This window comes from Sitodiplosis mosellana, unplaced genomic scaffold (assembly GCF_009176505.1).
Source record: "Sitodiplosis mosellana isolate CC-2019 unplaced genomic scaffold, AAFC_SMos_1.0 Smas_scaffold_6561, whole genome shotgun sequence".
NCBI classification, from domain to species: domain Eukaryota; kingdom Metazoa; phylum Arthropoda; class Insecta; order Diptera; family Cecidomyiidae; genus Sitodiplosis; species Sitodiplosis mosellana.
The window spans coordinates 16,475-28,831 of NW_022601768.1; the positions used below are offsets into that span (position 1 = coordinate 16,475).

Sequence of the window (12,357 nt, forward strand, 5' to 3'; positions counted from 1 at the left end):
ATGTCGAAGAACAGTAAAAAAAGTAATAGCGAAAATCAATACGAGAAAGATTTGAAGAAACTAAAAGATATTTTTGAAAAAGTACAGAAAAAAGTTCAAAATTACGACAAACGCACTTTGACCGATGCAGTTAGAATAGAAAAATATAAAGTAGAACTTTTATCGACGTATAATGGTTTAGTTAACTATGTAATTGCAATTTACGACGAAATAGACATAGATTTTCAAGTAAAAGTACTTGAATCATTAGAAAGAGCAGTTGAAATTTTAACCAAGGGATTGAAAACTCTGAAATTCGGTATCACGTTACCTACGGATTTATTGAAGGTTGTAGATATAGAGGCAAAATTTGTAACGAACGAAGAAATAGACGAAGTAGATAAGTTAAACGATAGTGTGTTTGATGAAAACGAGAGTGAAGACGGAAATTTAGAAACGAATTCGAGTGAGTCGGATACAGATTCGATTGAACCAAAAGAAGACACAATGACAGCTCCCACTGCTGAAATTTTTTTGGGCCTTTGTGCCAAACAAATGCCAATAACATTGTCGGGAGAAAATCTTCTTGAACTCGGACCATTTATCGCGTCATTAAAATTATTAAGAACGATGGCTGTTAGCCCTGAAAACAAAAAAATTGTTGGCAACTTTTGCAATCACGCGGCTTTCGGGTTCCGCTTTGGAATGTGTAAATGCTGATTCAGACGATACTGACGAGATCATAAATGCATTGAAAGCTGGAATAAAACCAGAAAACAGCAAAGTTGTTGCTGGCCATTTAATGGCACTACGTGCTGATCGCGCAAATTTAACCGATTTCGCTAAGCGTGCAGAAGAACTGGCCGAATCGTTTCAACGATCTTTGGTCATGGGAGGCACTTCACGTGCAAAAGCAATTGAACTTTCAGTTGACAAAGCAATTGATTTATGCAAAGCAAACACATCGTCAACACTGGTGAAATCAGTTTTGTTGTCCAGTAAATTTGATGACGCAAAAGAAGTTATTGCAAAGTTCACAATTGAAACACGAAACGCAGTTGCTGAAAATCAAATTTTGCAATTCAGATCGAACAGAGGTCGAAATAATCGTGGCAATGCAAATTCTGAACGAAATTGGAGAAATGACTCCAACGGTTTTCGTGCGAACGGAAATCGCAATAACGGTTGGAACAACAATCGTAGCAATAACGGTAACAATAACAATTTTCTCAACAACAATAACGGTAGCAACGGCAATAGCAATGCTAACCGTGGACGTGGAAATTTTCGTTCGAATTATCGTGGAAATGGACGAAATGGACAATCGTCTGTAAATTTCTTTAATTCGGAAAACGGCAGTGCCCCGCCGTCGGGGGCGCAGCAAGTCCAAATACATCAGGCGGAATAAATTCAATCGATGACAGCAAAACGCACAAAATATTTTTCATGAATCTAAATTATTCGGACTATGTATGTATGCTACAGAAGGTGACTGTTCATTTTTAGTTTATTCACAGGGAGACATTTGTGTAATCAAACTGAGCGCAATCGTTAATGAAAATGTAGTAATTGACAAATCAAATATTTCTAGCATTAGGGGTTAAACTCCAGAACCGATTAAAACGTATGGTACAATTCAGCTTCAAATCAAAATCGAAAATATTACAATAACGCATACTTTTCATGTGGTACCAAATCGGTTTGCAATTCCAAGTGACGCTCTGATCGGAAGAGACTTTATGAAACTATACCAATGCAAATTGGACTATGGTGGTTTATCGTTTACTTTTCGAACACATCTCAAAGAAGTAATTGTGCCGATGAATACTGGCATAGAGAATGAGGTCACAGTACAACCAAGATGCGAAGTTTTTCGTATTTTCAAATTTTCAAATTGAAATTCCATTGTTGAACCAGTTGTCATTCCATCTAGAGAAATAGTAAAAGGTGTTTACACAGCTACAACAATCGCACACGATAGCAATCCAGTCATTCGTATGGTGAATACTACGTCCAAGTTAAAGAAGGTTCTAATTACACTCACAAATAAACACATCGAAAGCATTGAAAAATACAAAGTATACTGTGCGAATAAAGAACAGAAAAATGAAATTAGAAACGAAGAATTGCTGAAAATTTTAAAGCCAAACATTCCGAAAATGTTTGAGAAAGAATTAACCGATTTATGCTCCGAATATTCTGAAATTTTTACACTTGAAAATGATCACATGACTGTTAATAATTTTTACAAACAGAAACTGAGAACCACTGATAATGAACCGGTGTACACGCGAAACTATTGACTACCGAAAACACAAAAAGAAGAAATTGATAAACAGGTAAACAAACTGCTCAAAAACGATCTTATTGAACCAAGTTGTTCAAATTACAATAGCCCAGTTATTCTTGTGCCTAAAAAGGGCTCTGGTTTACCAAAACGCTGGAGAATGTGCATAGATTTCAGAAGAATGAATAAAAAATTAATCGCGGATAAATTTCCTTTGCCTCGGATCGACGAGATTTTGGATTTGCTCGGAAGAGCAAAATATTTCACGGTTATTGATTTATTTAGTGGATTTTATCAAGTACCACTAGAACAAGAATCACGTAATATTACTTCATTTTCTACAGAAAAGGGTCAATATCGCTGGAAAGTACTTCCATTTGGTTTGAATGTTTCACCAAATTCATTCTCTCGAATGATGCAAATCTCTTTCGCAGGACTTCCACCAGACCGTGCATTTTTATACATCGATGATGTTGTCGTGATTGGTAAAAGCGAAGCACACCACATGCACAATTTAAAAGCTGTTTTTGATGTATTTAGAGAACATAATTTAAAAATAAATCCAAGTAAATGTCAATTTTTCCGGAAAGAAGTAACTTTTCTCGGACATTTATGTACTGAACATGGTGTTCGACCGGATCGAAGTAAGCTTCACGCTGTAAAACATTATCCAAAACCAAAAAACAAGGACGATGTTCGACGTTTCGTCGCTTTCGCGAACTATTATCGCAGGTTAATACGCAATTTCGCTGATTTAGAGTATTGTTTGACTAGATTATCACGCAAAAGACCAGAATTTAGATGGACTCCAGAATGTGAAATTGCTTTTCAAACATTAAAAAACAAATTGATGGAGCCGCCCATCCTGAGTTATCCAGATTTTTCGAAACCATTTATCATTACGGTAGATAGCAATGATTTCGCAGCCGGAGGAGTACTTAGTCAAGAGATAGACGGAAAAGATTTACCAATCAGTTTCATTTCTAAAGCATACACAAAAGGTGAAAAGAACAAAAGCATTGTGGAAAAAGAACTCCTTGCTATTTATTTTGCAATCAAAGCATTTAGACCATATATTTATGGCACAAAGTTTATTGTAAAATCTGATCATAAGCCTTTAGTGTATTTGTACAAATTGAAAGATCCGACATCGAAACTATTGCGAATCAGATTAGATCTTGACGAGTATGATTTTGAAGTGATTTACATATAAGGTAAGGATAACGTGGCAGCTGATGCCCTATCACGAATTATTATTATTATAATAATCAGTATTGTTTATCGCTTGAAAATATGGAGCTTTATTCCTCCTACTGGTGAAAGAAAAAATGATTTCGGATCCAATACCAGTTCACGATTTTTGAGTTTATCTTCCAAAACAAATTTGTGCTTCTGTAACATCATAACCAGTCCGACTTTTGTTTGTAATTTGCCCAATCCCATGGCAATACAATTGCGTGGACCACCTCCGAACGGATAGTATGGACGATTTATTTGATTTTTCTCCACTGAATTCTCTTCGTTGAATCGATCAGGATTGAATTTTAGGGGTTCTTCGTAGTATTTTTCATCTCTGTGCAATGAATATATGGGAATAATTACTTCGGTACCTTTCTCAATAATTTGTGTTGTTCCGGGTATCTGATAGTCTCTCAGGCTGGTTCGAGTTAACAACAATCCACCCGAATGCTTCCTTAATATTTCTGCAATTGAAATGGTATGAAAAATTTACATTTTTGATCATTTATCACTTCACCAAAATCTTGTACCCACCATCAACACAATTGTTCAAATACTTCATCTCGGAAATGGCATCGTATGTTATCTTTCCTTCGTATCGTTCTATAACATTCTTGATTTCGTTATGCAATTTCTCTTGGATTTCGGGACTTTTGGCCAATTCGTACATGCCAAAAGCTAAAGCCGTCGACGTGGTTTCAAAGCCGGCCGTGAAGAAAATAAATGTATGAGCCGCGATTTCATTCAATGTCATCGTTTTTTCATTTTCATTGGCTTGAATCGCAGTGTTCCATTCATTGTCCGACTGAACAGTACCGCTATTTCGCAACTGAATCATGAGTTGGAAAAAGTCCTTGCGAACGACATTATTTCGTTCACGATATTCCAAATTTTGTTTTACAGCTGTTTTAATGAATGTTTCCACTTGGGTACAAACAGATTTGATGCGTAGTACTCTCAAATATTTTGGTGCTATGAATGTCATAAAAGTACGAATTAAATTTGATAAGCTTGCCTCAAAAAATTTCATGCCACATTTTCGGAATCCATCATTTGGATTATTTATTGCATCGGCATCAATACCAAATCCAACCGAAGCAATAATGTTTATTGCGTGGCCGGGTGAAAGTTCGCACACATCAAGCATTTCACCAGTGTCGGCAAATTTGTCTAGATAATTTTGTAAAGTTAAACCACAATCCAGCAGAGTCGAAAACATCGCCTTCAACTTTCCAGGTGTAAATGCCGGTGTAAGCTTTCCACGTATGATCTTCCACTTTGGACCAGGTAATGCTTGCACATTTGCTGACAATGGATCATAGTCTTCATTACAGTGCACCCCGCGGTCAGTAAAATTCCAGAAATCCGTCATTAAAATCGACCGAATGAGTTCTGGGTCGCGGATAAGGAGGAGCGGACGAAGTATCGTGTAAAATCCAACAAACGGTTCATTTATGCATTTGTAAATTGCATCCAGCGATTCAATGATATGTTCCTTTCCCAAAAATGTTCCCGTGAAATTTCCAAATAAATAGTTTACACCCGGAACCGATTTGAATCTCTTGCGATCCCAGTACGAATACGTTCGTTTAAAATACAGACAGAGCAAAGTGATCACACCAACTAAAACGATTGATATATCAAACATCCAACTATCACTTATTAATGCCATATTTTTGTCAAACAGTGGAACTTCGAATTTTCACAACAACTGCTTTCATTCCAAATTTCCCTAGCAACTGAGACGAGATGCACATATAACTCGAATATATACAGCCATCAAATACTCATATAAATGTTCAGAGATAACAGTTGTGCCGCCGCAGCAAATTTGCGACCATTCTAAATCTTCGCATTAGTAAGAGTAGTGCAGCGCATTGTGCTGTTGTGTTACTGTACAGTTTCAATGCACATTATCACGGAGGACGGTAGTCCGACAAGTGACGCACCAAAGACTGTGCATTTCAAGCTAAATATCAAAAATTTCACTTGCTGCAGCTTACAGCATAATGGCAGATGAAACTGCGGATATTTCTGGAAAGGAACAATTATCGATCGGCGTACGATTTTATGACGATCAGAAAAAGTTAATTTGTGAAGAATTTTTAGGATTTGTCACCTTACATGCAATGGACGCCAAATCGATTGCTGCAGCTATTGACCAATTCATTGAAAACTGTGAATTAGATCCAATCAAATGCGTTGGACAGAGCTACGATGGCTGTTCTACTATGGCTGGTCACATTGGAAGAGTTCAAGCCATTTTGAAAGAAAAATATCCAAATGCTCTTTTCTTTCATTGTGCAAATCATAACATAAATTTGGTTGTGAACGACTTGAATATAGTTCCGGAAATACGTAACACCATTTCAACAATTAAAGATATTATAAACTTCTTTAGAGAATCGACTTTGAGAAGAAAGTATGTTCCGAATATTCCTGCTTTTTGCGCAACACGATGGTCGCACAAATACAAAAGTATTGACATATTCAAAAGGCACTTTGAAACGATAATAACTGGATTGGATGATTTGACCAGGGAAGGCAATTATGAAACTAGAAAGTCTGCATTTCAACTACATGCTGCGGGCACAAAACTCATATTTGTTTTATGTTTATTTATTATTGCAAAATACTCGGCAATACTTGAACCAGTGGTGAACGCATTACAATCCAAAAGTGTTGATCTATTTCAGTGTGCGGCACATATTAAACGAATCAAGTCACTTATTTCAGAACACCGCGAAAAAGCAGACAGCATTATGCAAGATATTTTGGATGAAGCGAGTGTTGTTGCCGAAATACTCGGTATAGAACTTGAATTGCCGAGAATTACAGGAAGACAAAAGCATCGATCAAACCATCCATCATCAAATCCACATGATTTCTGGAAAAGATCATTGTTGATTCCGTATTTAGACTCATTAATTACTTCATTAGATGATCGATTTTCGGATAAATATTCAGCATCGTATTCATTACATTCATTACATCCATATAATCTACTGACAAAAGACATCGACGAGCTGAATTCGAACATAGAGAAATGTTCTGAATTTTACAAGTTGACAAATTTGAAAAGTGAATTCCATATGTGGCAAACTCTTTGGAAAGATAAAAAGCTAAATGACGAGCAGTTGAAAGACTTAGATTTGTGTGAGGTGATTGAAGAAGCAGAAATATTTTTCCCATCTGTGAAACATGCGTTGCAAATATCACTATCACAGCCGGCCACTACATGCAATATTGAAAGATCGTTTAGCACATTGAGGCGTGTGAAAACTTGGCTGCGCTCTACTATGGGTGAAAGTCGCCTCAATGGTTTATGCATGTTGAGCGTCCACCGCGCAATGGTCAAAGAAAACATTAAACAAATACAGGAATAAGGACTTGAGAAGTTTGAAAAGATCCTCGAAAAGTGCTTTTTTAAAATCATATCATATTAACTGTTCATTGATAACAGATTCTATTGACCAATTTATATTTTGTTCGAAAATTAATAAATAGTTACACGTGAAAAAAATGTCCTCGATTTTCTGAATATTTCTTTTTGAACACCCCCCCCCCCCCCTAAATAAAATCCTGGCTACGCCCTTGATCACAATAGTGAATGCGAAAAACACTTTTGAACTTCGTACCCAGAGATAATACAGCGTCAAAGCGTCACTCAAAATGATATCAGTCACCCCATTTTAACCTCGATTTTAATAGCGATGAATGTAAAACAAACAAAGTGTCGATACACGCATTGATGTATGCACAGGATTGATCTCTTGTGTATTAATTTCGCTCTCGTTTATGGTGTATCACTCATTATCCGTCTACTGATTCGTTTAAAATCATTAATAATTCATTATTTTATCCTTCGAAAATAAGAAGTCTTTCATAAAATATGAAAAAACATTTCTCTTTGTTCTTATTCATTAAGATTTCGCAATAAAGTGTAAGTAAAATTGCATGAGATGAGACAAAACATAAACAAGATACCGTTAACTTTTAACCGACAACAAGAGTGTAAACACTCAGCAAACGCTATGTGCGTGTATCTCCTTGCTCGTAAGCCGCAACGGGGCAAGCGGATGAGATGAAACAAAGCGAGAGAGACGCGTTATAGCGCGCCATACAATTCGTCGCATACACATATCGTTCCTTCTCTTTCGCTTTACTACGTCTCATTCGTATGGACGTTTGATATTTTAAAGTAAGTTTTATGTGTTGGTTTGCACATCGCAGGAGTATTCAGCTAATTTGTGTCAGTGACGATAAAAATACGAACAAACCAAGCTCGCAAGAGAGTGCCGCTGTATGGATTTTTTCTTTATATGTATTACTAGAACATTGATTTGTCATCGACTATACAATAGCTTATCTTCACGCTTGAAAAGAATTGACGAATTGCTAACAACAACTTCTAACTCTTATTATTTTTTAACTTAATCACTTACGGCCGTGATGAAATGTGCTAATTGGACTTGTCCCGTAGTCTACAACAATGATAGGACACTTTCTTAGTTCTTAAAACATACCAAAGAGGGCGCCAACAGCTGTACATAGAAAGTTCCATAAGAAAGCGCCCTCTTTGTCAAATATCTTGTTGTTGGTCAAGAAAAAGTATGTATAGTTTCCTGTTGTTGGTCTACAACTTTGCAAAAAATGTACGTTTGTTTTGAAAAAATGTTACAATATATTTTGTTTAAAGTAAATATTGCCCATCGAAAGAAATGACTTTTTTTTCAATTTATTATTGGCACCATACCAATATCTTGTTAAAAAAAATGTCTTATTTTCTACGCTCTCGAATGAATCGACCCATTTTTCGATGGAGAACAGAAATTTCTTTTTAAGGTTTGGCAAAATGTCGCTGAAAAAATGCCGCCCCTGACGAGCAGCCATTTACAATAATACCTTTTTATGCTTGAATCTATTGAGAAGGGACCACTTTTCACCATCACTCTTCACTCGATGCAATAATAATCATTTTCCCGTTTCAAAGTACGAAATTTTCAAGTTGTAGGCCCTGTATATGTACGAAAGAGATAGGATAGGCTCTCTCAAATCAGTCTAGCAGTGCGCGTCTATAAGTCAACATTCACATTCAAATCGATCGTAAATTCTTTTGAAGTAAAATGTTTGTGATTTTGTTCTTATTGGGTGTCGTAACTCTGTTTTACGTTTGGTTAAAATGGCATTATACATTTTGGAAAAGAAATAAGGTTGCGGGACCAAAGCCAACTTTATTCGTCGGCAATATTGGAAGCTCGTTAAATTTTTCCGAACATTGGGGAGTTATCACAACTGATTGGTATAGGTAAGTCAAGTTTTATTTTGGAAGTTTCAAAAACATTGAAAAATTGAAACTCTTCAATACATTCATATGTTGATCAAGCGAATTTAACCAAATTTATATGTGCAAAAATTTCTTTAAAGAGAATACACAAATGAACCTTACATTGGATATTACAAATTATTCAAACCGGCCATTCTGGTTCGCAATCCCGATCTCATCAAAGACATTATGATCACAAACTTCAACAGTTTTCGCAATAATGATAAAGCCCTTAGCAAGAAACAGAATCCCTTGTTGGCAACGAATCCCGAATTCATGCAGGACGAGGAGTGGCGAGAAGGACGAAAGATGATGTTGAAATTATTTACACAAAACAAAGTAAAATTAATTTATCATTTTTCTTTTGAAAACAGTGAAATCATTTGAATAATTGATCAATTAAATACGACAATTTTAGATTAGAAGTATAATACCGGTGATGGATAGTGTTGGAGCTGATTTTGTAAAATATATCAAATCATTCCCAGCTAATACCGATCTCAACGCAAAAGAAGTAAATAGAAATTCGTGAATCATTTTCCCTAACAAAACACATGTTAATTTTCAAATTGTTATTATCATTCGTATCGTCTATAGATTTCAGTTCAATTTACAACCGAGAATGTAATAAAGTGCACATTTAGCATCGATCCCGGATGCTTCAACAAAGAACAAGAGTCTGAATTTTTGAAAGCTGGAAAAAAAGTGTACACTCCATCATCTTTGGTTGCGCTGAAATTTTTGTCGCTAGAATTCATGCCAAAATGGGCAATGGATATTATTCCAAACAGGTAAGCGGATTATCATATGTGCCCAAGTATATTTTAATCTGGATTTATTTCAATCTGAAATATTTTTGTCATAGTTTTCTTTCAGCATCAGTAGATCGGTTGTTTCGAACTTTAGTTGAAACAAACAAAGCATCTCGATCGAAAAATTCCCAACGCCAGGACATTCTGCAAATATTGCTGAAGCTGCAAGCCAAACATAGTAAGAGACTTATCGCATAAATGTAATCTCTTAACTTTTAGTAGTTAGAGGTTAATTAACTGAAGTTTCATGCTTTCAACATTTTCGGCGTTTTTAATATCATTTTTAATTCCACAGATTTCGACGATACTCATTTAACAGGACATACACTGTCGTTATTTGTTGAAGGCAGAGAGACTTCAAGTACACTATTGTCCTATGCAATGTATGAATTGGCGTTGAATACGCATTGCCAAAAAACGGCTCTGGACGAAATAACACGAGTTCTATCGAAGTATGATGGCCAAATAACTGTAGAAGGGCTTCGGGAGATGATCTACATCAATGGTATTTTGTATGAAGCAATGCGAATGCATCCACCATCGATGGTGATGGCTAAGATATGCACTCAACGCTATACGCTGCCCAGAACTAGTGCACAATCCGAACCGATCACGATCGATCCGGGAACGGTCGTTAATATAAATATAGCGGGTATTCATATGTAAGCTTAAAAAATCGTACGTAATATACGTAAATGATATTTATCCTAATTATTCAAAATTTTCGGAAGAATTTTCAAATAAAAAAAAAATGATTTTCCCAACCCAAACAAATAGGGATCCAAAATACTATCCAAACCCACAGGAGTTTATACCGGAACGCTTCAATGAGCTAGAGCAACTTTATCGTCACAAAGGCACCTTTCTAGGATTTGGAGAGGGTCCGCGTATTTGTCTTGGTCAGCGCTTCGCCATCACTCAAGTAAAAGTTGCACTCGTCCACATAATTCAGAATTTCCACATCAAACGGTCACCAAACCAAAAGCCAATTGTTATTGATCCACAAACATTGGTGTCGTTTCCAAGGGATGGAATTCTAGTTCGACTTAAAACTCGTTAAAATACGTTCATTGTATTCAAAGCATTTATAGTGATGAATAATTATTCATCTTCATTATAATTATAATAAGCCACATCATCACTTGAAATAACAAGAATCAACATTGAATTGTCATATAAATTTGTCGATTCATGAAACATCTGAGATTCGTCAGGACCATATCATCTCAATTGACGGGAATAGAACCATATCGTATGTTTATAATCGTACCACGTGCAGTAGTATAAATATATATGTCTATACACGCGGTACAATATCAATTGCTTGCGACCTTATCCGCATAGTGTTTATGACGTAATCTATGGCCAAATTAATTGAAAGAAATTCAGTGTATGGGTTTTAAAATTACGTTTATTATTCTATAGAATAAGATTTTTTGACTTTGTATGCAATATTTTGTTTATTTCATGTGAAATATCCAGGGATCGAAAACGGTTTGACGTTTCTCATACAAACCGATTTCGGAACGGTTTCACTGCTTTGCTCTCTGTTCATCGGAGCGAACCGTATCAAGCGGAACCATTTTTCAGAACGTTCCGAATGGTTTTTGGTCATTTTAAAATTTCAAGTTCAACTTAAGATCAGATTAACTGAATTAATTTTAAATGATAATAAAAACCCTTTAAGAATTCTATTTCTGTTATTTCCTCTAGAGCCCTTTCCTGACTGTGCAAACGCCAACTCGTTTAATATCAAAGACAGAAATTCTCTGACCGGTCCACTACTTAACAACGAAATGCTCGTCCAACCAACGTCCGAAACAGTGGTTGCAACGGAAATTTTTCGGGACTTTCTCGGGAAAAAATTTTTCTTCCCACAAATTGTTAAAGAAAATTTATCTTTGCCCGAAAAAGTCCCGTTACGACCGATAGGACTCCTAAACGAGAGATAAGGTCGAATTTCAATGCTTTTTTTTAGCTCTTAGTACAATAAAACAAGCTATTTTTTGGATGACTTTGAATACAAGCTTGTTGAAAACATTATAGTAACGTATTACTTTACTAATACTAATGTCTAACTTGTCAAATCAGTCTGGAGCGAGTAGTTTATCTATCTATATATATAAAGCTGAATGTTTGTATGTATGTATTATATCGAAACACCAAATTCATTTTTCAAGTGATTTTGAGCTTGGGAAAAATTCGAACTCATTTTCGAAAATGTTCAAACATATTTTTCAGAACGCCAAATTGAACATGTTTGTGCCTGTATTTCGGCTATGTTGAACATACTACGACTACTTCTTCTTCGTAGCTCTCACTGAAATGAGTTGTACTGTGAACTGAATGTGCGATTCTAAAGCCCTGCAAAGCATTATATTTAAAAAAAAAATGCCAACAGCTGTAATATGTGGCTAAGAGAGAAAGAGCCTACTTTTTTTCTATTTTATTTTGAATAAATGTTGTTCATAGTAGCGTAGTTTTTGTAGAATGTCATGACACCGATTAAATTATTTAAATGCAATACCATTCAAATTGAATTGATGTGATAAGATTTCAACAATGAAATTGTACAAATTAATCACGCATCAAAAAAACTTCAGTGGTAAGTCGATGGAGGAAAAAATCGGCGATGTCGTCGAAATTTTCCTACCAGAAGACGATGGTGTTCGATTGCTACTGCAAATCACGAATCTTAATGAGGATAAAAGCAA

At 35.8% G+C, this 12,357-nt stretch overlaps 3 protein-coding genes across 3 annotated transcripts; 2 read left to right on the forward strand and 1 right to left on the reverse strand.

Annotated features, from left to right (window-relative positions):
- LOC129579795 (probable basic-leucine zipper transcription factor Q) lies at positions 1–1,387 on the forward strand. The gene is made up of 2 exons (XM_055469970.1): positions 1–445; positions 705–1,387. Exons 1-2 carry the CDS (start codon positions 1–3, stop codon positions 1,385–1,387), a joined length of 1,128 nt encoding a protein of 375 aa, XP_055325945.1.
- Positions 1,388–3,309: 1,922 nt separating this feature from the next.
- Positions 3,310–8,469, reverse strand: LOC129579799 (probable cytochrome P450 6d5). Its single transcript, XM_055469976.1, has 2 exons — positions 4,040–8,469; positions 3,310–3,969 (listed from the first exon to the last, which is right to left on the reverse strand). The coding sequence occupies exons 1-2, from the start codon at positions 5,175–5,177 to the stop codon at positions 3,545–3,547; spliced, it is 1,563 nt and encodes a 520-aa protein (XP_055325951.1). The 5' UTR covers positions 5,178–8,469; the 3' UTR covers positions 3,310–3,544.
- A 162-nt stretch (positions 8,470–8,631) lies between these two features.
- On the forward strand, positions 8,632–12,167 carry LOC129579800 (probable cytochrome P450 6a13). Its single transcript, XM_055469977.1, has 7 exons — positions 8,632–8,813; positions 8,933–9,170; positions 9,250–9,345; positions 9,429–9,622; positions 9,697–9,821; positions 9,939–10,305; positions 10,421–12,167. The coding sequence occupies exons 1-7, from the start codon at positions 8,632–8,634 to the stop codon at positions 10,701–10,703; spliced, it is 1,485 nt and encodes a 494-aa protein (XP_055325952.1). The 3' UTR covers positions 10,704–12,167.
- The last annotated feature ends 190 nt before the right edge of the window (positions 12,168–12,357 follow it).

Coding starts and splice junctions, on each gene's coding strand:
- LOC129579799 (XM_055469976.1), bottom strand. CDS start 5,177: ATGGCATTAATAAGTGATAGTTGGATGTTTGATATATCAATCGTTTTA. Junction 3,970..4,039: donor TTTGAACAATTGTGTTGATG/GTGGGTACAAGA, acceptor TTTCAATTGCAG/AAATATTAAGGAAGCATTCG.
- LOC129579800 (XM_055469977.1), top strand. CDS start 8,632: ATGTTTGTGATTTTGTTCTTATTGGGTGTCGTAACTCTGTTTTACGTT. Junction 9,346..9,428: donor CCGATCTCAACGCAAAAGAA/GTAAATAGAAAT, acceptor TATCGTCTATAG/ATTTCAGTTCAATTTACAAC. Junction 9,822..9,938: donor GAAGCTGCAAGCCAAACATA/GTAAGAGACTTA, acceptor TTAATTCCACAG/ATTTCGACGATACTCATTTA.
- LOC129579795 (XM_055469970.1), top strand. CDS start 1: ATGTCGAAGAACAGTAAAAAAAGTAATAGCGAAAATCAATACGAGAAA. Junction 446..704: donor AAATTTAGAAACGAATTCGA/GTGAGTCGGATA, acceptor ATGCTGATTCAG/ACGATACTGACGAGATCATA.